We start from the raw sequence: 25,245 nt of genomic DNA on the forward strand, positions 1-25,245 counted from the left end.
ATTTTTTGATGTTGTCATCATTTTATTAGACTTGTTACATTTGAGATGACAATGTTTTTTGGCTGTGAGTTTGTTATTGTTTTGAACTGTATCAGATTGTCTACTATTATACGTTTCATATGTAACATTGTGGTTGTTACAACCTCACAAAGGGACTTCTGATAAAACTGCTGAAGAAGCTTCACTTGGCTCAGATCCTCATTCTTTGGAGACATTAAACTTAGGTCAGCTTTTGACATTACATGCCCCCTAAGCATCAACATAATGAAGTTTTCAGTAACGTCTGTTTTGGCCATGTACTAGCTCGTGTCCTGACTAAGGTATTTACTGTAAGAGCCTGTTTCCCTTCCCGACAGAGGAACTTCAGATTCCATGTCTGTTTTTCCATTCTCTTACGCTCTTTCTTTCAGACCTGTATCTTATTTCACTCTTCGTGTGTCACCCTGTTTCTACTGCCCTCTCTATTTCTGTCCTAATCTTTGTATCATTTATCCCTGTATGTCCTTCATATCTCATTGTTAGTGTGTTTCAGCGTCCCCTACATCTTTAAATTTCTGTCTCCTTCTCTGCCTCCATGTCTCAAACTGTCTGCATCACTTTGTCTGTCTGTCCATCTGTCTCCTTTCCCACTCTGCCTCCAAATATGTGGCTTGTGGCCGTTCCTTGTCTTTGGCTAGAAAATTAAATTCTCAAGCAGATCATGTATCCATTAATGGATATAGCAGATGAGCGCCGCTGAGTGTTGAGAGTGTGAGAGGATCAGATGGGTAAAACAAAAGACAGGCCTTTCTTTGAATGACTATCTTCTTTTTGGTACTGACTCTCCAGGTCCACCAGTGAAAAAACATTGAAATGTTTAAGTGATTAAGTCTCCAGCCACAGATGTCTTTAAGCATCAAAACCATCGTTAAGACATGAGCCATGACATCTCAGAGAAAATAGTTACACATTCAAATTATAGGGCTGCGAGGCATGTTATAAATTCAGTCATGCTGAGATGTTCCGGAGAGGCTGGACTTGATCTTGGAGTAGCTGATGTAGTTTGGCAAGTCAGCCATCAAGAGACCGACATTTGATTGGAAACAGACCACCAGTGGCTTTAATACCAAGAAGTTACAGAAAAAGTTGTGAATGTGAAAAAATGTCAGGAAATCTGAGAATGGAAGTCAAAACATCCCAAGATAAATATATTAAATCAAATGTTTTCAATCTTGAGCTGCAGACCTACACAGAGGAAGAGCTACAGTGAACCTCGCTGACAACGCAAATGCAGTGCAGTGAAGTATCAGTGAATAACCCTGAAGCAGATGTGAGAAATAACACTGATCACTGATTATGTTCAGAGACTAGTGGCTGTCCTGGTTCTGTAACCCCTGTGGTTTCCCTTGGTACCATTTGTTTTCCACAGTGGGAGGTGGTGAATTTGTGGAACCGAAGATCATGCCAAGAGAACCCAATTATAAGAGAAAAAAGACACAGTTTTGCCCAATAAGCTTTTATTTTTGTGAATACATACAGTGAAATCAAAGCAGAACATCAGGCAAGAATAAGTTAGATATGGCCAGATGTCTTGGAGAAAGATGCTGTTTCTACTGTTTCAGTGCCAACAGCTGGACTATAGTACTCATTTTCAGTTTTGATTTGTGTTGGGAAAACAAACGAGGTTCATTGCAGGACAATGACAATGGACATTTTCATTTAGATGGATTGTCCAGCTATGTGAGAAAGCCATTCCTATTTATTACCTGTGGAGAGCAGCAATAGGCTCAGAGGAGTGGAACCAGCTTCAGATTTCAGCAGAGGAAGAAAGCGGAGACGTCACATGGAGAGAAGCAACCAGCAGTAGCTGCTCCACCACTAATCACACATCATTAACATAACTAGCTAGTAGAAGCTAATATAGCTTGCTACATAATTCGCCTTTGATTTATCATACATCCGGAATTGCAAATCTTCAAGAAACAAACGCAAGATTCATAGACGGTGCAAAACGGGAAACATTACGGTCACACAGCTATCGTGGCCTCTTCTTGCATCCCACTGACAGGCTGTTTTGGCTAGGTAGCGACGCCAACGATAGCAAACTCTGCCTTGGCTAGCGTCAGGCTAGCCAGCTAGCTAGCTAGCTACTAACATCGCTAGCGGTAGTTAGCTAGCTAGCGAGCTGTAGTAACTTGCGTCATGGATGAACTAATCGTGGAAGTGAGGGGAACAAGTGGGGCCTTTTATAAGGTAAGTTAATGGTTTTAGTTAAGCTTTCTCATTTCAATTACTGCACCATGCAGAAATGTTAGGCTAACTGACGCGAAATTGTCTTGCCGGACTAACGTTATCACAGAGATACCTGCTTGTATCTACGGGCCTCGGTGCTTGTGTCCAGCCTCCGCCGGGACGTGGAGACTGAAAATCAGTAAACAAAGCTGACGCCGAGCTGCTGCTTCAACCTGAACGCTGCTAGCGAAATGCGTTAGTTTGTGGTTATGGTGACTTTGCTAAAGCAGTGCAGCTATTGTAGTCGCGTTGGTAGTTAATTTTGGTGTGATTGTAATCTAATGTCATCTGGAAAGTGATGGACAGGGGTTGGTAGCAGAGACACAGGTGCCAAAATTCGATCGTGATTTGTGTCTTTTAGCGTCATTTCATTTAGGATAACAAGTGTTGGCGGTTTGCTTTAAGCCGTAAATTTCCCCCATTATCAAGGGTGCTCCTGAAGTTTTTGGGGTTACTCTGAAGACTAGAGACAACAAGCTGGAGGAACAGGATTTTGTGGGGTTATTCATTTGGTCATGTGCCACAGACGGAGCAGAGAGTTTTTCAGGCAGGGTCTGACAGCCTGGATGATGGATCCATGGGCAGGTAGTAATACACTGGTGTCCATCCCATGATCAGTGTGTGTTAGCCGTGGAAGAAGTAGAAGAAAGTTCAGTTTAAAAAAAAAAAAAGTAAAAATACTATGCTTGAATTTTGATTAATTAGTAGTCAACAACTACAGTGTATTTGGAATGGAACATACAAGCACAATATAAAAACAGAAAGCAGACATGAAAAGTATTACTGATATTTAATGAGCGTGTGTTTTTATTGGAAATGCTTAATCTGCAAACTAACTAGTAACCATAGCCACTGAGGAAACGTAACGTTAACAGAGTAAAAGAAAGTTGGTAACATCAAATAGAAAAGCACCGGCTCACATTCGCTGACTGTCTGCTTCATGTTCCTCTACCATTAAAGATCAGCACTCGTAGTTCAGTTACAGAGTTGGTGAGATTGAGTTGTGATTGTTTGTGAATTTTGGCAGCCTGTAAGTAGAAACTCTGTTGCTGCCAATCAAATGTAAGGAATATGAGCAATGTGTGTGCGGTCCAGCCATCAGAAAGAATTCTGAACAAGTGTTGAGGCGGCATGCAAACCATCCTGCACACCTGTGCTGCACCCCTCTGCGGCCATGTTCATTATGGACTCTGATGCTGCGTTCAATGCCAGCTGAGTCATTTGGAATGTCTGAAGAAATCAAGCACTTCACTAAAGCACCCTCCTGACTTGAGCATGAATATAAATCTGATCTGAAAATTAAAAGTGAATTCTTTTCCTTGACTTTTAGGCAAGTTTAAGGTTGCAGCATCAGCGGTAGATCTTTAGCTGGGTGTGGCACTGGGCAAACATCACTGTATGGATGCAAAATGTGATTTTTGCCCTTGGGTTTGGATACTGCTTTATTATTTGGCACGTGTTATTATCAAATTATAGTACTTAATGCCTATAGCCAATTTCAGACTAGTTTAAGAGATCCACAAAATGCACTTAAAATAGAGCAAAAGGCAGAGTTTGCCAGCTACTCAACTTTTGCTGCTGACTGCTGTTGAGCTGGTGAGATGATTAGACTGGACTGCCATGTTGTTCCCACTTTCTTCAACAGTATTTGAATTACTGCAGAAAACCTGCTGATGTAGGCCGCGATGCTGAGGTGTGTAAAAGTTGGTTTTAAAAATTGCACAAGCATTGAGTCTGCTTACTGAAACGTTAAAGGCTTTCTCCAAATGAGTGATGCTAGGCCTCAGTATAACACATATCATTAGCTAGATAAGTGCCCTTCACTGTATTTCATGTTCTAATCCTAGGCCGATTTGCTTTTTGCAGTGGTATAAGTCACTCATTTCCTAAAAATTGTAAAATCCCTACCTTGTACATAGAGCTGTGGGATGTGGAGATGTGTGTGTGTGACTCAGCCACACTGGTGCTGTTCAGTAATTCACTTGGTAAGAAAGTGGACTTTGATGTCTGGCTCCAGGGCACTAATCCCAGAAGTGGTAAATTTGGCACTGCCCTGGTGAGGGGTTTAATAGAACCAAGTAGGCTGGAGGTTATTACAGTGTTTTTAATGTTTTTGTTCTTGTTGTTTTTAAGTTTTGAACCTAAAAGTAGTTTTTAGAACTGTTGCTTTATGTTGCCTTTAAGTGATGAATAAGCTTTTAGTCAGTAGTTATTACCTGAAAAGGATCGTCACATCTCTGGCATTACAGTAATATTAGGGTTTCCCCCCAGCAGTCAGCCAAACTATTAGAGTCTTAGTCGACCAAGTTTCATTGGTCACTCAGTTGCAAATAAAAAAAATACATAAAAAAATGATGGAGGCAGTTAATTCCTGTGTTTTGAACAATGAGACTTGTGTGATTTAATAATTAACAAAATGTTCAGGCAGTCAGTTTCGTTTTCATGTTTGCTCTTAGCATGTCCAGTCTGAACAGTGTTATTTATAACTTTCTTTTTCAGCCCAGAAGCTCAGACCATTGTCTGATGGCCCAAAAATATATATTGAAGTAGTTAAATCAATATCATAAATGTGTGACCGCTAGTTGACAGAAGACTAAGAAAATCTTGAGGGGCAGCCCTAAATAATATTCAAAAATTTGCTGTGGTCATCTACGAACATTAAAATCTTTATTGATGAAAGTCACCGACTACAACAATAATGGCATAAATCTCATGATGTCATCAATAAAGCACACCCTTTATGGTTTTTACCACTTATTATTTAGAAGTACCCACATTTGTTTTAAAAAGAGTGTAATGATTTTCACTTTGATTTTATATTTTCATGTACAAGTCTTGGTGTTTACAACATGTTCTCCAACATTTGACAGTAAACCCTCTCGTGATGAGGACAGCCCATAATTTGCTTCTGACCATGTGCCAGAATCCCTCAGTATGTTGATAAAAGATCCAATTAATGTTTAGACTCCTGTTTGCCAACATGCCATTCCTCTTACATTTTTACTGGCAATAACACCACACACATTGCACCTACCTGCCTAGAGACAAGACCATAATATTCCATCTACCCTCCATGTTTTCAGTAGGTTAGTTTAGAATGTCAAACTGAAATTTCTGTAAAATCCTGTAAGGGGTTTTTTACAGGCTTGGTCACAGGTCAGGATGTTCGTGACAGAGTAGAGCTTTCCCTGAATCAGTTAGCATTTTAAGAAACTCTCCTTTGGAAGTTTTTGCTTCATTTCATCTGACCTGGCTCTTATTTTACAATGCTAATGCAACCCTTAGACTAGACTCTCCATCTCCCTCTTTTCCTTAAAGGCATTGCATGTCCTACTTGCAGTACTTGACACACATGAACACAGACTGCGTACCACCAAACCTGACTCAAGGCCAAAGCCCAAACCCCCAAAAAGGAATCAGTTAGGGCTATTTTGTTGCTAACAGCTAGGCCTTTGGTCAGGCTTAGGCAGCAGATTTGTAACCCTCTGACATGTTCAAAGCAGTATTGAGTATTTCAAGTGGTTCTTCTAACGTTTGATATATCCCCTCTGTGATTCTTCCAGGCCTTTGTGAAGGATGTTCACGAAGGATCAGTCACTGTGGCTTTTGAAAACAAGTGAGTAATGTGCACGCACAGCAACATATTGCAACCTGTAAAATGTAACTTTTTACCAATGATGATTCACGCTTGTTTTTGTAAATGTGTGTGTCCCTCTGTCCCAGCTGGCAGCCAGAGCGTCAGATCCCGTTTCAGGACGTGCGTTTTCCTCCCCCAACGGGCTTCTGCAAGGAGATAAATGAGAGCGATGAGGTCGAGGTGGGACTCGCTCAATACTCGCTCAGTTTCAATTGGATTTGGTTTATTTTGTTTTATGTTTCCACACATCAAATAGCTGCTGTTGATGCTTCCTGCTGCAGTTCATATTTTCACCAAAGGTTTCCGCAAACATGTTATCAGTAGGAGAGCTGAGCATCCACGAGTAGGAAGTGAAAGATTGATTGGGAGAAAAAAGCAGAAGCTATAATGCCATAAATCAGCAACATTTTTCTACTTTGTTTCATTGATTTTTCCTTCATTTTTATATTCTTCATGTTTTTCAAGATTCAAAGTGAATGGCAATAAATTGCAGTATTAATTTTCTTTGAATTACAGCAAAAAATCAAAGCGCTCAAGGTGTGATGGTGTGCTCACATAAAAGCAAAATAACATCTTATTCTGAGCTTCAAAATGGAAATCATTCATTCTTTGTTTTGTAATATGTTTATATGGCATATGGTGTGTGTGTGTGTGTGTGTGTGTGTGTGTGTGTGTGTGTGTGTGTGTGTATGTGTTTTACCAGGTATATTCCAGGGCTAACGACAAGGAGCCGTGTGGATGGTGGCTGGCCAAAGTTCGCATGGTCAAAGGAGAGGTAGGCCTCAGACCACAGTCTCTCTCAGTCCTGGTTACATGATCATTGTACAGTGTCGGGCTGGGTGTCAACATATCAGTCGAATCAAAGCACCAGCAAAAAGCTTTGCACTGTCACGATTCACATTAGTTAGTTTTCATTGGTTCATATAGTGTAATGTTTCAGAATACCCAGAAAAATCTAAGTAGTACACCATCGTTCTTCTGGAGGCTGGTGTTGATGTTGATTAGATTAGATTAGATTCAACTTTATTGTCATCGTCAGAGTGCAACACAGAGACAACAAAATGCAGTTTAGCATCTAACCAGAAGTGCAAATAGTCATAATATCCAGAAAAAAAAAGATAAATACATGTAAGTAGTGCAAGTGGTATGAGGTATAAACAGTTGAGGTAGGTGCAGGTAGTGCAAGTAATTTCTATGAAACCATAAAAACATGTGCAACACGATATGTAAACAGGTGACGTGCAACAGGTAGTAAGTGGTAGTGCAGCCAGTGAGTTCACTGCCTGCGTTCAAGGTCTCACTGTTCCTGGATCCACGCTGAATGAATGATTGGAGGAGTGAATTTAGGCTAATCTGTCCAACGTGTCTCACTGCTGTGAGCTGGTTTTTTTTTCTTCTGTTCTGTATTTTCTTCTCTGGCCTGGTTTTACACGTTGTCTTATCTCATGTCTTCAGATCTCCTCCTGTCTGTCTTTCTCTGTTTTCTCTCAGTCTTAATCACATTCCATCCAGAAAAAGTGAATTCTTATTAAAACTGATATTTATGTTTTATGCATTGATACACAGTTGTCACTCATAGTTTTTACAACCATGATGTTGCACCTGTGCAGAACCAGATCCCCCTGACTTCATCCTTGTCTCTCTGTATCTCTAGTTTTACGTAATAGAGTACGCTGCATGTGACGCCACATTAAATGAGATAGTGACCCTGGAGCGGTTACGGCCGGTTAACCCAAATAAGCCAGCCACCAAAACCACCTTCATTAAGATCAGACTGGATGTACCCGAGGATCTACGGCAGATGTGAGTTTGATATACAGATACTTCTATGTCCCGCAAGTACACGTCAGGGCGTGTAAGGAACCTTTTTGTTGGATAAATTCTAACAAGTTTTGTGCTAAGAAATTGATCTTTTCCAAGAAGGCAAGTCAAGGAACTTGAGTAATATGAATAATCAAGATACTTTAATTCTCTGCCTTGAAGACATGCTTTATTATGGATTTATTATAATGGTACAGCCAGTAATGACGGTCGTACTAAGAGCTAATGCTCCGTACTGACGTGAAAGCTGAAAGGAAAACAGAGGAGAAGAACAGCAAGCACAAGAAAATTTCACAACACAAGAGCTTTCAAAGTTTGCCATTTCAAGAGCTTTTCAGTTTGAAAGCACTTGTGCTTCAGTGCAAGCTGCTCAGCCATAGTGGCATTAAATTGCTGAGTCTGAGTAAGGCCAGCTTGCAGACTTGGTCTTTAGCCTGGTTGACAGTTGCCTATGTGGATCAGTAGCGTGTCAGAAAGACCCAACTTTTAAACAGAACCTGCTGATGTGAAGCTGCAGCTGTCAGATGAACGCAGTGTCAGGGTGTTCATAGAGGTGCAGTGTCAGAGAGCAGCAGACATAATTCAACACTCACATATTTAGCAGCATATTTAAGAGGACGTGAGCCACTTTCATGTAGGTTTTTGTTGTTGTGTAAAACCTGTAAATATAATGATCAAACTCTTCCGAGCCTTTAAGAAATGCCTCTGATGTACATGCACATGTTGATATTAGGCTCTGAAAAGACTAAATGATAGTTCATGAGCTTCATCCAAATCTGTGAAGGTGTGTGAGCTAAATAATCAGCAATGATTCCTGAATTATTTAAGGACATGAATGAATGAATATGACATGAATTATTTGTGTAACTGTTGTGGACAGGTGCTCCAAGGAGTCCGCACACAAAGACTTTAAAAAGGCCGTGGGCGGGTTCAGCGTCACCTACGACTCTGAGAAAAAGCAGCTGGTCATTTTGGTGCGTTAAACTTTTTTTTTTTTTTTTCTTTTCGGCCGTCATTTGGTAGATGACCTCCGTTGATAGCACATTCCAAAGGCAGATTGTTTGTGTGAATTAATCTTTGATTGTTCTCTCAGTCGGTGAATGAGGTCACAACAAAGAGAGCCAATATGATGAGTGACATGCACTTCAGGAGCCTCCGCACCAAACTGTCTCTAATGCAGAGGAACGAAGAGGCCAGCAGACAACTGGAGGTAGATACATACACACACACACACAAACACACAATGAGGCTTATGGTCAACAGGCATGTCACATGTATGTGTGTTCTTGTATGCATGTGTAGATTTGATCATTTTGCACCAGGAATCACTCTGACTTGCTCTGTTGTTGTGGCAGTGATGATGTTTTGCTCATGTTTTCTCTCCATGTCCCTGTCATCGTGTTCCTGCAGAGCTCCAGGCAGCTGGCGTCACGGTTTCATGAACAGTTTGCGGTTCGGGATGACCTCATGGGTCTGGCCATTGGGACTCATGGGGCAAACATTCAACAAGCCCGTAAAGTCCCAGGAGTCACTAACATAGACCTGGACGAGGAGACGTGCACCTTCCACATATACGGAGAGGTATGACGCTCCACTGATGAGTACACCTGTTGTCCCTGGATTCACGAGGACGGACCTGAGTGTAAAGAGCTGTAGCGTCCATGTTTGCTGTCTGGAAAAACAAGTTTAGAAGTGTCTTGTTATTTATGTTTTTATGTTAAAGATAAATGTGACAGAAGGAAGCGACAGAAGTTACAGCATGTTGGTTTTGTGCTTGTTGTTTGTCTAAGGACCAGGATGCTGTACGCATTGCCAGGAGCTTCCTGGAATTCTCTGAAGACGTCATCAAAGTTCCCCGGAATTTAGTAGGTGAGAGAAGCACTCAGCAGAGACGACGAGATTATTCCTCCTGAACGACTTTATTCAAGAATTATCCAAACTGTTTAACTTCAAAGTGCTTGCAGACTGTCACTGACGATGTTTTTTTCCCTTTATAGGGAAGGTGATCGGCAAAAACGGCAAACTGATCCAGGAGGTGGTTGATAAGTCTGGGGTGGTGCGGGTTCGCATTGAGCCTGAGAATGACAAAAAGCCCTCAGCAGCAGCGGCAGCGGCCGCAGACGAGGTCAGTGGGAGCGAAAAGACCCAGCACCTCTGTGTGCTTACCGAGACAAACAGCTAAACGCTGTGTCTTCAGGCTCAGCCCTCGTACCCCTACATCACTGACCTCTGATTCCACTAACGAATGTGTCTTTACCACTGCTAGTAGGCATCATTTGAGAATAGACCAGATGCAAGAGAAGAGAATTCATCTTTCGTCCTCTTCCTGACCCTCTCTCACAGGGAATGGTGCCATTTGTATTTGTGGGGACCAAGGAAAGCATCTCCAACGCTACAGTACTGCTGGACTATCACCTCAACTACCTTAAGGTGTGTATAGTCAGCAGACGAAGTGAGGGGCAATGCCATCCCCCTTGTTAGCAAAATAAAAAGAAAGTTTGTCAGTAATCACACTGAAATGTCTGCAAAAATACTGAATGACGAGCAAAAAATGTTTTTCCACAAAATCCTGATAATACTGAAGCATTTGATACAGTATTCACGAAGGGATATGAATAACTGAGAGGCAAAGGAATGCATTTATTAGCATTCTTGCCGAGAGTTAGATGAGATCATTATCACTCTCATGTCTGCTGAAAACTCTGAAGCTACCGCCAGGAGACAATTAGCTTAGCCTAGTGTTAATATTGGAGACAGGGTAGCCTGGTTTGGCCCAAAGTTATAAATGTGAAATAAAATAAGTCAGGCTACTATCACCTCTAAAGCTCACTATATACAAACGTATAGAAACTTTGGTTTCATGGAGGGTCATGTGATGGGCTACTTCTTGGCCAGGAGCAATGACTTCCTGGAGTGTTGCTGTCACCATGGCATCGCCAGGTAACAGACGGACATGACAGGAGCATCGGTGCTTTCATCAGTCCCTCAGCAAGGGAGAGAATATGCTTATTTCCCAAAATGTTGAACTGATCCTTTAAGATCTTAACGGTGACAGATATTACTTGTATTAGCCATCGAAATTCTGGTCTTATTTTTTACATCCTTAAAGTGAATGTGTTTACGCCTGTAAACATGATCTCCTGCTCCTGAGACATCTGCACATGCTGCTCAGAGTACTCACAGATACAGCATGTGAACTCCTCATCCAGGTATCTGATCACTCCCATTAGAGCGATTCACAGTGCAGCGGTGATCTGTATGTATGTTGGTGGTGAAAGCAAAACTGTCAAAAAATCAAGTGTCGAGGGTACACATGCAGTTTTATCACTTCCCCCTTTATCTTTACTGGCAGTCACATAGAGAAACCAAAGTGACAGATGCAGCAGTGTTGAGGCAGCGAGGAACCAAAGTGGCTTCATCCTTAATCGCTGCGGGAGCTCAGTGTTTACAGAAACAGACAGCAGCTGTAGTAGATTTGCTGCACTGATGCAGATGAACAGAAATCTCGGTACAGTGAGAATCTTGCATGCAGGAAGTAAAAGAACCAGGTTTCTCAGTGCACCATGTATCCTGAATATTGTGGCGGGCTACTTACATTTGTTGTTATGGGCACTGGTTCACCTAAATGAAACCATAAATAAGCGGCATAGTTATAATTTTTTAAAGAAATAACATTAATGGGTCCTATTTTTAAGCACAAAAGCTTTAACAGTAAACATGAAATGTGCATAGATGCATGTTAGAGTTGCTAGAACTTCAAAAACATGATTCCACTGAGAGAGTGATGTTTCTTTTACCTCAAACAGTCTTTGGCTGAGGACAGGCAGCCGGTTTTCAGACAGCACAGCAACCTGACTTTCAAGTTTCATTGTGGCATGTTATTAAGTCAGTCATGGAATTTAGTTAGCGACAGCTGATATGACCTGACTGATACTGCAGGTAGAGGGAAGGAGGGGCTGCGACCTCAGCCAGAGGGTTTACAGGAATGTTTAAGAAGTTTCAAGAGATGTGGTAAATTTGGCCAAACAGGCTACGTACTGTTAGCTTAACCGCTCTGTGGTGGCGGCGGTGAATGGTGGACAGTCACAGTCTGACCATATTTGTCCCCAATACTGACTGAAATAGGAACTGATGACCTGTAGAAACATTATAGAAAAATGACCAATATCCACAAACTTGTGCAAACATCCTCATTTTCATGTTTTTGTTTTTTTTTTAATTGTTCATGTCCACAGGAGGTGGATCAACTTCGGCTGGAGCGCCTCCAGATTGACGAGCAGCTGAGACAGATAGGAGGGGGAGGTGGAGGAGGAGGGACGGGGCCCCGAAACCTTAAAGACAAAGCCTACGTGTTCGATAACGGCATGGGGCTGGGGATGGGGAGAGGAGCGGGAGGCGGAGGAGGGAAGCCCTACATCGGAGGGGGAGGAAGAGGTGGCAGAGGGCGGAGAGGAGGAGGTGCAGCTTTCGCCTCAGGTATGATAGAATTACTACGTCTCCATAAACAGCAAGTGAATTCATTTAAATCAGTTCATATCTCTTTCAGATGCTGTGCTGTACACATAAAAGCTGAATGATGTGGTGCTTTGATATAAAGTCGCCTCAGTTAGGTGTCAGTATAAGTGCTGTCATTGGTTTGGATGTGAATGAAGAAGCAAAAGAGCTGATTCTTTGGCTCAGATTGAGGTTATTTTCAGCCATATTTGATGAGAGGTAATTACTTCACCTTTTGTGCACAGTGGCCTCATTTCTGGGTAAAATAAGTGTTCAGACTTCTGATATTTGAGTGGATATTATATGAAACATCCAGCTAGCACAAGGCTGTAATCACTGAACGGAGAGTCTGTTCCCCGAGTGATGACTTTATTATGAAACGAAACAATTCTTCAGTGCTTAACTGCTTAAATGAGGCTTGACTTGTGTCCTCTGTCCTCCAGGCACCAACTCGGAGGCATCCAACGCGTCAGAGACCGAGTCAGACCACAGAGATGAGCTCAGCGATTGGTCGCTGGCCCCCACTGAGGAACTGATGACAGGAGGCGGGACCCTGCCCAGACGGACAGATGGGAGGAAGAGAGCGGGCGGGGGAGGGCCGCGTGGACGAGGGGGGAGAGGAAGAGGAGGGGGAGGGTATAAAGGTAGGCAGTAATTGTCATTGGCTGTCATCCATCGTTTCACAGAGATCGCCTTCATTCAGGACTTTATAGAGAGACGAGGCAAATATTTATGGTTGAAAAGCTTCACACACAAACTCTCAATCAGTTGTACGACTGTGCTCTGTTACCTTTGTACCATTTGGCTGGAGATGAGGCTTATTTTGAAGATAATGATCTTTATTCAAGTTATAAGGAACAAGAATGAGAATGAAATGAGTGTGTAGTGAGATGCTTTTTTCCAAATTATGGAAGATGAAGAACGGTAATGAATACAGTAACAAGCTCCCCGCTGACTCCCCTCACAAATACGTTCTCATTGAGTGTTTCCTTTTCAAGGAGATCCACATTTACGTTGAAAATAAGAATTCTCCCAGACGTAAACCTCCTTCTGACGCTTAAATTTAACCCTGTTTTCAATGTGCTACCTGTCGGCGAGCTGCTGTCTTAGACTGCAGACGTATGTGAATGTTCTGGTAACATGACAGTGAGTCAGTAGTTTAGGGTTTCGCTTCCCAGAACTGGTTTTGATGGGACCGAGGATGATGTCTAAGATGAGAGTCAGGCTCTGTTTGTCCCGGTTTAGGTGATGACGTGCAGTGGAGCGAGCCGAGACCTCGTCATATCAGAGACCCCAAGACAAGAGTGCAGGAGGACACTCTGCAGGTAACACACACGCATCCTTGTGTTGTGTTTAAATCTCAACAGGACCAAAGAAACACAATCACACAAAGCTGCCTGTGTTTGAATGGAATTGTTGGAGAAGAAAATGATTTAAACACACGCACACACGTCTTTTTTTCCTCATCTGGACTTGCAGTTATCAAGCGGCTCAGAGTAGGAAATCAGTCCAAGCTGGCCAAAAACACATATCTGTTCCTCTTTGAATGAGGATAAACACGGTGCCAACATCCCTGACCTAGGAAACGACTCCTGTGTCAGACAATACTTAGGATCGATCCAGAGCAGATGGCAGAGAGCTGATCTGAGGATAACGAGTGTATTGAAATATACCAATTTGGCCAAAACTGAATTGTTTTAATGACTGCCTTTGTGCGAGTTTCTGAGGACAACACATGCCCTCTCTGCAGAAACTTCTCTGCAGCAACCAACTATTTCTGCAGTAATTAATCCCGCTTGGCTCGTGCAGCACCTCCAGTATCACACAGACTGAATCTAAAGCTTATTGGTGCTGACAAACCCTAATATTTGATTAGAATTTGTACTTTGGAAATGCTGTAAGATGATGATGTCACACGCTGTCTCCCACAGATCCGTGTGGACGGTAACAACGAGCGTAGCGTGCAGCACTCCTCAGGGGGGCGAGGAGGGGGGCCTTCCTCATCCCAGGGTGGTGTCAGCGCTGGCAGTGAGGGTCCGTCTCGCCATCACCATCAGAGGCCCATCAGAGACCGAGGGATGAAGAAGGACAAACAGGACGCTCCTCCGCTGGTGAACGGAGTGTCGTAGATACACCACTGGAGGACCTTCTCACTTAGACACACACACACACACACACACACGCACACACACACACACACACACACACACACACACACACACACACACTCAGAGACATGCACACACACAGGCAACTTGTCAAAAACCATCATAGATCTCTCTAGTTTTTTTTTTTGTTTTCATTCTCTGTCTTTGTCAAACACATCAATACACATAATTCATCAGCATGGAGGAGTTTACTGTAGTGAAGTCGTAGACCAGAGGCCATCTGGCGTCTGCTGGTCTGCTCTGTTGAGGTACTGGTCTGGTTTGTGGTCGACTGGTCTGATGCATCCTGTTCTTCTCTGGAGTAACACATGAAAGAAACGGCACTTTTTTGGACAAAAGGAAAAGAAGAGGAGCGATTTGACTAAAGCTCGTTTCTCACAGAGGCATTTATCCCAAACACGCTCCCCTTCCCATCAAAGGCAAATAATTGTTAACTTGTGTTTTAAAATCAACTAAATTGGATGATTTTTGTTTTTTCTGCTGCCCTGTTGGGACTGATCACAACAGAAAACAAAACGAGTCAAACAAATAAAGGAAACAATTGGTTGACAGGGAAGGAGGCGTTATAACAGCCACTTCAAGTGTGTTCACTCCTCCTCCTCCTCCTCCTGCTGCTGCACGTTTTAAACTTATTGTTACTGCAGATGTTGTAGAGATGATCTGTCAGCACTGTCTTCAGTGTTGTCCACAGGTTGAGAACATATTTTTGATCCTCTCAAGGTCCAAAGTCTAACCCATGGAAGTCAGGTGGAGCACAGCATTGCATTTGTAATAGAAGTATCCAGTGTAGAGGCCTCACCTCGTCTCGTTCAGGTGCATTTCCAGAGAGACTTTAGAACTAAATTGATAAATTCCCAAACTCTTTAAGTCATTTGAACCCGGATCAACATGTTGACACTTGAGCAAGTGAAACCTGCCATTTGGGATCAGTGAAGTGGAGTTCAGTTCTTGTTTCAAGATGAAAAGCCATCAGGGATGCGTGGGCAATGAAATTGCCAACAGATACTTATCTCATCATTGAAGTCGTCTCTGTTTTGTTTCCTGTTGCCAAGATAATATAAAATTCCTACAGTCTGTTCGAGTGTCAGACTAAGCATGAATTCATATTAGCCCGAGCAGTGGGGAATCATAAATCTGAGGCACTCTGATGCGGATAAACTGTTAAAAAGCCTCTACAGAAACAAATATACAAACTCATTCGAGTCTTCAACAGGGAACAAAATGTCATGCACTGCTGTTCTTCTTAAAATTACCTGTCATGAAACTTCTGCTACAGGCGCCTTCAGTCCATTCAGTCCACACTGACTCCGACCTCAGATCAGCTGCGTCCGTGCTCAGAACCAGCAGTCTGTCAGAGATGCTGAGAGGACAGCGACCGGCCAAACTGTCTTCAGAATCGTCAGAAATTTGCCACGTGAAAAAAGCCTTTAAGTAGGCTGCATGAGGCTCATACAGGAAGACAGCATTGGTTTGATCTCTCAGCTCATTGGCTTGATTTCCCTGCACAAACTCCTTGATCATTAAAATGTAGCAGTGCTCAAATGATTCTGAAGTCAGCAGTGAAGTCAGTGTCCAGTCCAGAAACACAGGTCAAACCTGTATATTGACCATAATGTACAGTCTAAACTAAACAGACCCCTGGCTTAAGCCTTTACCACAGTCATGAATAAATTCCAGAGAATCTAAGCCGACACATTCATGACAGCATTTCTGCACTGGTTTCCAGCAGCTCTGGACCTTTTCATACAGGGAGGTTCTACACTCCCAGTCCTCATTTATCTCATTGCTAAAGGGGTGTCAGCAGGAATCCACATCCTGTACCAGACTGATGAGAGCCTTTCCAACCTCAACAGCAGGACATTTCACACAGAAGGCTTAGGGCTCGGCTAGTTCCACTTACTCACATTTAACAGCATCCTCGGATGGACGGCAGTTCAGTCAGTAGAGTGACTTCTGCTCTCAGACAAACCTGATCAGGTTGCAGAATTAAGGCGGCAACATCACGAATGTAGATCTCCTGTCACCTGATAACATGAGCTTTTCTTTAATTTATGAAAACCTTTGTATTTAACCTTTTTGTTTTGCAGTTAGACAACCTACTTGAAGTATTACTGCAAAAGAAACGACATCTCATTGAGTTATTACCTTGACAAAATAAAAATTTGGTGTAAGTTTTATTCCTCCTGGTTTTTCAACTTATTCTGGGCCCAAACATTTTGTGTATTAATCTGATTTTCTATTGTCATTCTCTGTTACTTGTGTTTTGTAAATGGCAGGGCAGAGGATGGAGTTTGACGTCTCACCTTAAGCCCAACAGATTTTACTTCCAGTTACACCATATTGTAATTGTCATGAAACCACAGTATCAGGTATCGTTTCGTGACCATGAACAGTGCAGTTTTGCACCTTTTGTATGCATGATGTAAACTGTGAATTGCTCTATTTCTTGCTTTTAGATGGCAGGACTGTGCATGTCACCTGACTAAAAACCTGCTCTAGAGTCTAACGTCAGGTTTAAGAAAGCAAGAGTTTCATCTTCGAGTCCAGTTTTCTGAGCCTCCTTTGTGAGATCTCCTCTGGATTATGAGCTCAGGCGTGGAGCTGCAGTCTGTCACTTTTCTGCCACTCGGTCATAATGAGGCTTTTTTTTTTTTTCTTTTTAATCTTCGTGCCTTGGATTTATGCTCTTCCATTTCTGTGAATTTGGCCCACTCTAAAAAGCACCTGACTGCTCAGAATAGTTCAAAGCTTTTTATACTGCCTGTGTATACCATCTGTTTTTTCATACACGGGTGTTTGTTGCAGGGGTGATTCTGTGACCCTATGCATTTGTTTCAGTTCTTTTGGGGAGGAACAATGGTGCAAGATAACTTCTTTTCATTTAGTCCCAGAACAGTTCCAGTCTTCTTTCATTGCTCTAAACTTATCCGCCTCGTGCTGGAGCTCTGAGACACACTGACAGACTTACACAAAATAGGACTCGACAGTCGTGTTGTCAGAGTAACTCTTTCTAACCAGTGCAGGTTTCCAGACATCAAAGAAACAGACAAAACAAACAGTGTGTAGACTTCAGGCTCTCATCCTGAGGTAATCCAACCTGCTGTTGGGTTTGACACCTCCGAGAGTTACTGACTTCATACATCTTCTGCGTGGAAATATCCTCTGTGGCATCATCAACAGAATAAATCAATACAGCTGAGGTGGCACGAAGGCCTTTGAAGCTCACGTACATTCTCAGTTGTCCCAAATTGTATCCTAAAATGAACCTGTCTGCAGTAACGTAGGTGGGCTCGTGTAAAGTATTTGTAGATTTATGATTGAGGGGAGACTGATGAAGGCATTAGCTTGAATAAAACTGTTAAAATGTGAGAAAGTCACTGTAAAACAAAAATGCAAAGCAAAAAAAAAAAAAAGTTTCTTGAGGTTTCTCTGTGCATTCATGGGCCGATTGATGTTTCCCAAAAACACTGTAGAACATCATAATACTGCATCTCCTCACTGTAACAGTCTGGTATCTAATATTTAGGCTAGCGGACGAGCTGTGTTACTCAGTTTTAGTGTTGCTGTTTGTGAATGGTGTGGGATCAAGTACTTGATGAGTAAAATTAGCCTTTAAATTTAGCTTCCCTTTTTTTGAGGTAAGATGAGAAGATTGATACTCATGTCTGGAAGGTAGACCTGAAGCCACAGCCGGACTGGAAACAGCTAACCTGGCTCTGTCCAAAATCTGCATACCAGCACCTCTAAAGTCTAGTTTAATCTGTACAAAAACTGAAGCGTGAAAACAACCATGCGTGGTTTTATGTTGAGGTGGAAATACCTACTTGTTGACCAGGCGCAGTGACCTTCTGACTCACTGTTTTCTCCTGCTCCCAGCTTTTGTGCTAAGCTAAGATGACTGACTGCTGGTTCTGCAAACAGACATGAGAATGGTATCCATCTTCTCATCTAACTCTTGGTGAGAAAGCAGATTTCCTAAAATGCTGAACTATTCCCTTAAAAATGTCTTTCTTTGGGAGCGACTTCAGCATAGCAAAACATTACTTTACGTTAAGGTGGATCAATTTTGAACCAGGCTGACACAAAAAAGAAACTGGGCTCTGAACTCAAACTAGCCACCGTGCTCCGTCTGTGACAAAGGCTTCAAATCTAGTGTTAATAACAGCTTGTGACATCTCCACATGCTATAGGCTGACTTAACATTTGGGGTCACAAACTCGTAGCTAGAAAGCTGCGAATGCTCAGAGAAACCTCACCACATTGTGTGTAACATGTGCCTTTAATTGTGGCTTGTATCACAACTTAGACATGTAAATCAGGGATGATGAGATGTTCAGAATGGACCAGACGTGTAAAGGTGGCTACTTCCTGTTGTGACATGATTGACTCATCCCGGGTCATCACTGGCGATGCTGAGTATTTCCGAGCTTCCTTAAAACTCAGACGGCCGGTGTTAACTGTACAGTGACTGTGGCGCACCAGGGACCTGCCTGCTTTGACCTCCTGATCCTTTTTAAACACTGAAGGTGTTGTATTCTTGTATAGTCGACAAACATGAGCCTGTAGCTTCTGACCTGGTTCAGCTGATCTGTGAAATGGATTCAGTTACTTTTGTAGACCTTCATGACCTTGAGTGGCTACTTTGACGCCTTTGGCTGTGTTTCAAAGTCAAAGACTCCACACAGACCCCTTTTTAAAAATGCTATCTTGAAATGCAAAATAGTGTAACCCAGAGAAACTTTGTTCCCTCTCTCTCTAACTGAAGACATGAAAGGAACTGAAAAGATTTCAGAGGTTGAGCCAGGTCTTATCTTTACCAGAGATCAGTGTATCTTTCTAGTCTTGCGCTGCATGTACATCTTTATTATGGATTTTGGAGACTTTCTGTAGGTTCGGACACATGTTAAAAAGAGACATACATAAGCTTAGTTTTTCTTTGAATCAGTGTTAGGTTGTTTCAGTTCAGCTGCCAGTGATGAGGTACATTTTCTCATCGATCAGTCAACGATCATAGAAAATGTCAAAGAAATGGTTATGTAACACGATGAAACAAGTTTTTTTTTTTTTTTTTTTTTTTTTTTAGAAGTTAATTTCTCTTTTTCAGAAGTATTATTGGTGTCAATTTCTCTCTCACTATCTGTTAGGACCTTTGCTTTCACTGTTCCCAGTAAGCACTCTCTGCAGTGAAAGTAACCTCTATATTGTCAATAGAGCATCAACAGTATGGAGTTCATTTGTATTGTAAAAAAACAAAACAAAAAAAAAAATCATGATGGAAAAAAGAAGGAAGGGTGGCGTACTGTATATAATGATGTCATTATTTGTCTGAGAAAAGATTTGTACTATTGTTTCAAATGTGCACTTATCCTGATATTTTCTTTCTTTCTTTCTTTCTTTCTTTCTTTCTTTCTTTTTTTTTTGCTGTTTAATATCAGTTAAATGCTAGAGCTCTTGATAATAAACTTTATGATGTGTGAAAAAATAGTATCCTCAGTAGCAGGGTTGAGCTGCACACAGCTGTCATTAATAATGAAATGTCCATAGTGCTGCAGAACTTGAAAAATAACATTGCATTACAGACAGAGGATGAGTTCTTTTTTTTTTATCTGACAGGGAAAATCCACCCTAACACTGAAAGCCCTCATTGAATCCTGACTGACGTAATGACTGAAGTCCTTTACGATACACAGTTCACTCACTGGCATTGTGTATGAGGCAGGCTTGGTTTGCATGGTGACCGTGTTTTCAGTGGAAGATTAAAGCGTTTCTCCAAATATATTCCAAATTTCACCTGTGGGTTTGGTGGCTCTTTAAAGCAGGCAGTTTTGCCCTTAATGCAGAATAGTGGTTATAATGAATTGTAATACTATGTCTGGAGACATTTCAGTGGACTTTTGGACACTGTTAGAATCCATGTAAGTGACTGAAAGCCGCAACTTTTGATGACCACCTTTAAGGCCCACAGGGGTTCAACATCTGCTGTTGGGTGGATCAGTGTGAATGTACAGTAATGACCTTGGGAACAGTAATCTGACCCTAAAACATGTACGCTCCACTTTCAGTTACTTGCTTTTTATCAGATGACCAAAGTTCTGCTCTTAGGTCATGTTGAGGAGGATTCTTAGATTGAGTTAAAATGAAAAAAATAAAAGTATCAGCAGTCACTAAGATTTAAATAAATGAACACTTTCAGAAATACACTGGTGTTAGATGTCTGCGCACTAACAGCCCGGAAAAGTTATCTTAGCATAAAAACTGGAAGGCAGCTAGTCTGACTCTGTCCAGATTTCAAAGATATACTTCAGATAATTAGCTCACCACCAACGGAAAAGTAAGAAGTTGTGACAAGTCCAGCATATTCAAATTCAATAAATGAGATACAAGTGAGTGACCTGTAGTGACCTGTCATGGTGTACGTAGAGGCCTGTTTGTTTCTAGCTGCCTCCAGTCTTGAAGCCAAGCTAAGCTAATTGTCCTCTGGCTCTGACAGACAGGAGAATGGTAAAAGTTTTGTCATCCAAATCTCTATTTTCCAAAATGTCACAGCTCTTTCAATCTTGAAAGCATATCTTGGTGTCCCTGCTAGCATGTACCATACTGTAGCTCTGGGAGAGGTTTGCCTCCTCCATTAACTGAAGTAGCCTGTGGGAATAATGTTTTATGGTGGGTTTTCCCTTTAATTTTCAGTCTCCAGAGTGATGGATAATGATAAGTGTTTCATTTAGATTTTCTCAATGTTTCTTTTATTCTTTTCTTTTTGACCGGTGTAAAATATTCCTAAGGTTAAGCCAGCATGGTGCTGGTGGTGAGACTCGTGTCCCAAAAGCCAGTTCCCCTTGAACTGACTAAAAGAGCCACATGCAAGTTTGCTGCATGAAGGTGTTACAGACCTTGGGGGTACATTGGATGCTGAGTCTACAAAGGTCCAACCTTCACATCAGCTCTGTTGTGTCACGCCAGAGACAATGAATTTCTTTGCTTCTGCAGCTGTGCTTCAACCTGCTTGTTGGTGTATTTTATCGTGCCTCCAAACACCAGGTTAAAGTCGTATGTTACACTTTCGGACTGCTGGAATTGAACGAACAAAAGCAGTTTAATGGCTTTTTCATGCTTTGGTTTGATTTTTTAGGAACATTAATAACAAACTGTAATGCTAAGCCAAGGCTTGTACTATAGTGGATAATGTTAATTTAAAAAAATGTGAGAGGACTGTTGCATGCTTACCAGTTGGGGTCATTCAAGAACTGTTGCTAAGAAAGCATTTCTACAGTGGGGATCTCCCATAACTGACTGGTTGTGACATCAATATCCAATCCTGCTGTTTTCCAGTGGCCTGCCATGGAAACTGCTAATTTAAGATACAGAATACAGTCAAGGTCGTGGCAATAAATGTAAATGTAGCGTTGGAAAAACATTGCAGATGTGGTCATACGGAAAGCTGCAAGGCAAACCTACAAGTAGGTCTGTGAACCATTTGGGATCAAAACCAAAGTTTAAGACGGGGAACAGTGTTCGCACATTTAATTCAAGCTGAGTACGTCTTGATTCATGCTGCCAATTTAAGGTGTCATAGGCACTATGATGAACATTGCTGAGAACATGTATAGTTCTTAAGATGCTACTTAGCACTGTCTTATGTTTGCTGTCCTTAATGCAATCCTCTGTCTCCAGCACATTAGAACAGTACCATAACATATACTTTGGTCCCCCTTAAAGTAGAATGGCACTACCAAAAGTGTACAATCCTTAAAGATTGAGTATGAAAGAGTCATGCTTCTTTGAAATACTGAATCACTGTGAACTCACGTGAACTTTTCATATTGAAATCGATGACTATGTTCTGTTAACTCATTTCATGAACAGATGCTGTGAGGTTGTTCTCATAAGACTTCTGGCTGTAATGTCTGTTATCATGGAGGGGGATCAAGGGTTTTGGATTTCAGATTTGTGGCTTCAGACATTTTGGATCTTTCCAGCATCATCATTGTAAACAAACAGAGTGAAATTAATTTTGATTTGCAGAAAAGAAGCGTTGGCAGCTGTCACATAATGACAGGTTTCATGTCAGTTGACAGGGTTCATGATAGTTGTAGGGTGGTTCAGTTACTGTCATGGAATGTTTGTATGTTGAGGGTGTTTTCCAACAAAAAAATGCTTTTCTTGATATTCAGCTGTTGTGATTGTCTTGAAAGGTGTGCTGTTCTGATGTTCTGGTGTACAGGGTGTACTTTTTTTACCCATGATCCAATGGGTTGCATAAGGGGAATTCTGGTGGCTTCATTTTGCATTGGTCGTGAATGATGTTCACCATGCAGTGCTGAAATTTGAACGCAGCATTAGACTGATTTAACCAGTTCTTACTGTTAAAGCTACAATACTGTATTGTGTTGTTATGCGAATGTGGTCAGGTTGCGGAGGTATTAACCCAACCTTGTCCACATAAACCTGGATTTTGACATCCCAGAAGAGATGCTCTCTAAAGAACAAATACTGTCTATGTCAAACATACAGTGATCATTGAGAAAGCACAGGAATTTGAATCGGGGAGTCCCAATTCAGTTCAGAAACTTTCAATCGTTTTAACTGGAAAAGTGTCTCTTATGACCTTGTGCATCCCCCCCTTCACTAAGCCTTTAGTCCAGTTGGGGTTGATTCATGTGGAACCAACGCAAGAATTGATGACCCAAAAACGTTCTTGTTGTTGCTTGACAGTCCACAGCAGCTTTCAGCAGTCATTTATTTACAGAATGTATATAACATCAATAAATACTCACTAGACTCTACTGTGGGGCTGTTCGGCAGTACAGCGCCGGAAAGTGAAGACACGTGGAGAATCTGTAGATACTTAAACCAGGGTAGTCAACAAAGCTGTAAACCTTGTGTGCACTTTGGGGCATTTTTTTGTTTCCTTTTGTACATACTACTAGCATTTAAGATGTTTGGATTGACATGTATGGTTATAGTGCAGTATATTTTGTATGCAAGCAGTTTCAATAAATAAAGGTTGATCTTCCTCCGTGAGCTGCGGCTGATCACTGCATGTTATGACTTTCAGGATTTTATTGTCAGTTGTAAATACACAGTAAAGTGTGCAAGCTCATGTTAAATTAGGTTTTGACCCATTCCCTCCACTCCACCCACTTGTTTTAACTTACTCTTAAGCTGCCTTTAAATCCTACACTTACCCAAGCACGGAGCAGCTGCTCACCTGGCCATATATCTACTTTGTATCTGCTCAGGTTAAACTACAGTGGCTGACCCAACTGGCATGGCATCTTCATTTCATGGCCCACTTGGTTGTCCAGCCACCATCACTGTACAGAATATGTGGTTCCACCTGATATACCAATACTCCTGCTCTAGTTATGTAGCAGTCCCACTGTTAGGAGAAACCTTTCCTGAATGATGTTCCTTGACCTGCCTTATCATAGAAAAGAAAATGGTATCAAAGTCAATTTGTGAGTGTAAGAGTGCAGGGAAACCTACAGGCCCATCAGCTAAAAACTGGTGGTCCAGCATCCCAGAACCCAGTTCAACACAGCCCTCCGTAGCACCTTTTGGGTTAAACTGTCACATTAAAGTTAAAAGGATGATCCTGTAGGAATTTAGTGATTTATCTCGCTTTACCAGCTTGCTGTCTAGCCAGCAGAGGCTGCTGGGTATACAGTACACAGTGAGAATACTAGAGTAGATTTTTCTAAAAATAGTAACTTGCACTTGAGACATAAAAATTATTTCCAAGCATTAAAGTGTGACACCAGGTAAACGCATGGCGCAGGTGCAGCGGTGCAGCAGATAGTGTCAAGATTTTGAATTTCTGTTTTAAGAAGTCTATCACTTTAAAATATAAATGAACATTAAGCTTAGATTGATCATGTGGGCATGGTATAAGTCACTCTCTGACCTGTGTGATGATTAAATGACAAAGTCAACAGACATGCAAGCAGCTCTGTGAGGCTGTACTTCAGACCAGCAGTGATTTGAGCTGAATGTTCATGTCAGCATCATACAATGTATAAAACATGGATGTAGTCTTCATAATGTCACCCAAAGGTTTCTGAAGAGCCATTGTGAAGTTCAGTGACAGTGGCCCTGACTGTCACTATCTTGGCAGTGCTTGACTCCACCAAACTCCTGCTTCATCCATAAATGGGTGGAGTTGAGGCAGGCTGAATGAAGACAGGTTACTGTCACTCAAAATGACCAGAAACCAAAACTGATTTTTGTTCCAGGCTGTAAACATGTTTCTTTTTGCTATAGAGGTGGACATTTTAATATGCGGGTCTGTGGGAATTAACTCACTTTTGGAGCCACCCTCAAGTTGTCATTCAAGGAACTGCAGTTTTTGGCACTTCAGCATTGGCCTCATTTGGCACTTGATCAACCTACCAACATGACAATGCTAAGATACTAATATTTGGTAGGTATGTTTACCATGTTCGTCATGTTGATTCAATGTTTTTGCTAATTACTACAGGCATTAGTACAGGTATTTGGTTATAAACCAGAATATAGAAAATGGGAGTCATGAATCACACCATTTCTGGTCATTTGTCATCTGTTAGTCGTTCATTATCAGAAATGTATAAAGTACCCATGAAAGACAAGTGCTAAGTGAATGCTAACAAAACATCTGCTAACCATGCATAGTTTATCTACTGATATCTAATGAAAGAATGTTAGCCTAGCTTTATGTCTGACTGTATACTGCCAACCTCATTCAATGTGTAGCATTGTATGTTAGTTAACACCCGCAGCAAGTGGATGGCGCTCTTACTCTTGTAGACGACATTACGCTTATATCCAGATCCTGAGTAACCATCATTCTGTGTTGCCTCTCACTGTGATTCTGAT

At 41.7% G+C, this 25,245-nt stretch overlaps 1 protein-coding gene across 2 annotated transcripts; it reads left to right on the forward strand.

Annotated features, from left to right (window-relative positions):
* The first annotated feature begins 1,796 nt into the window (after positions 1 to 1,796).
* On the forward strand, positions 1,797 to 23,404 carry fmr1 (fragile X messenger ribonucleoprotein 1). Of its 2 annotated transcripts, XM_076739751.1 has the most exons (16): positions 1,797 to 2,232; positions 5,835 to 5,887; positions 5,995 to 6,088; positions 6,612 to 6,683; positions 7,563 to 7,711; positions 8,610 to 8,703; positions 8,823 to 8,939; positions 9,140 to 9,310; positions 9,520 to 9,598; positions 9,727 to 9,854; positions 10,073 to 10,159; positions 11,965 to 12,205; positions 12,667 to 12,867; positions 13,469 to 13,548; positions 14,155 to 14,369; positions 14,406 to 23,404. In XM_076739751.1, exons 1-15 carry the CDS (start codon positions 2,182 to 2,184, stop codon positions 14,350 to 14,352), a joined length of 1,815 nt encoding a protein of 604 aa, XP_076595866.1. In that variant the 5' UTR covers positions 1,797 to 2,181; the 3' UTR covers positions 14,353 to 14,369; positions 14,406 to 23,404. The 2 variants fall into 2 exon arrangements, with proteins under 2 accessions (XP_076595866.1, XP_076595865.1); XM_076739750.1 differs by having other exon boundaries at positions 1,798 to 2,232; positions 14,155 to 23,404.
* The last annotated feature ends 1,841 nt before the right edge of the window (positions 23,405 to 25,245 follow it).

This window comes from Chaetodon auriga, chromosome 9, assembly GCF_051107435.1.
Source record: "Chaetodon auriga isolate fChaAug3 chromosome 9, fChaAug3.hap1, whole genome shotgun sequence".
NCBI classification, from domain to species: Eukaryota; Metazoa; Chordata; class Actinopteri; order Chaetodontiformes; family Chaetodontidae; genus Chaetodon; species Chaetodon auriga.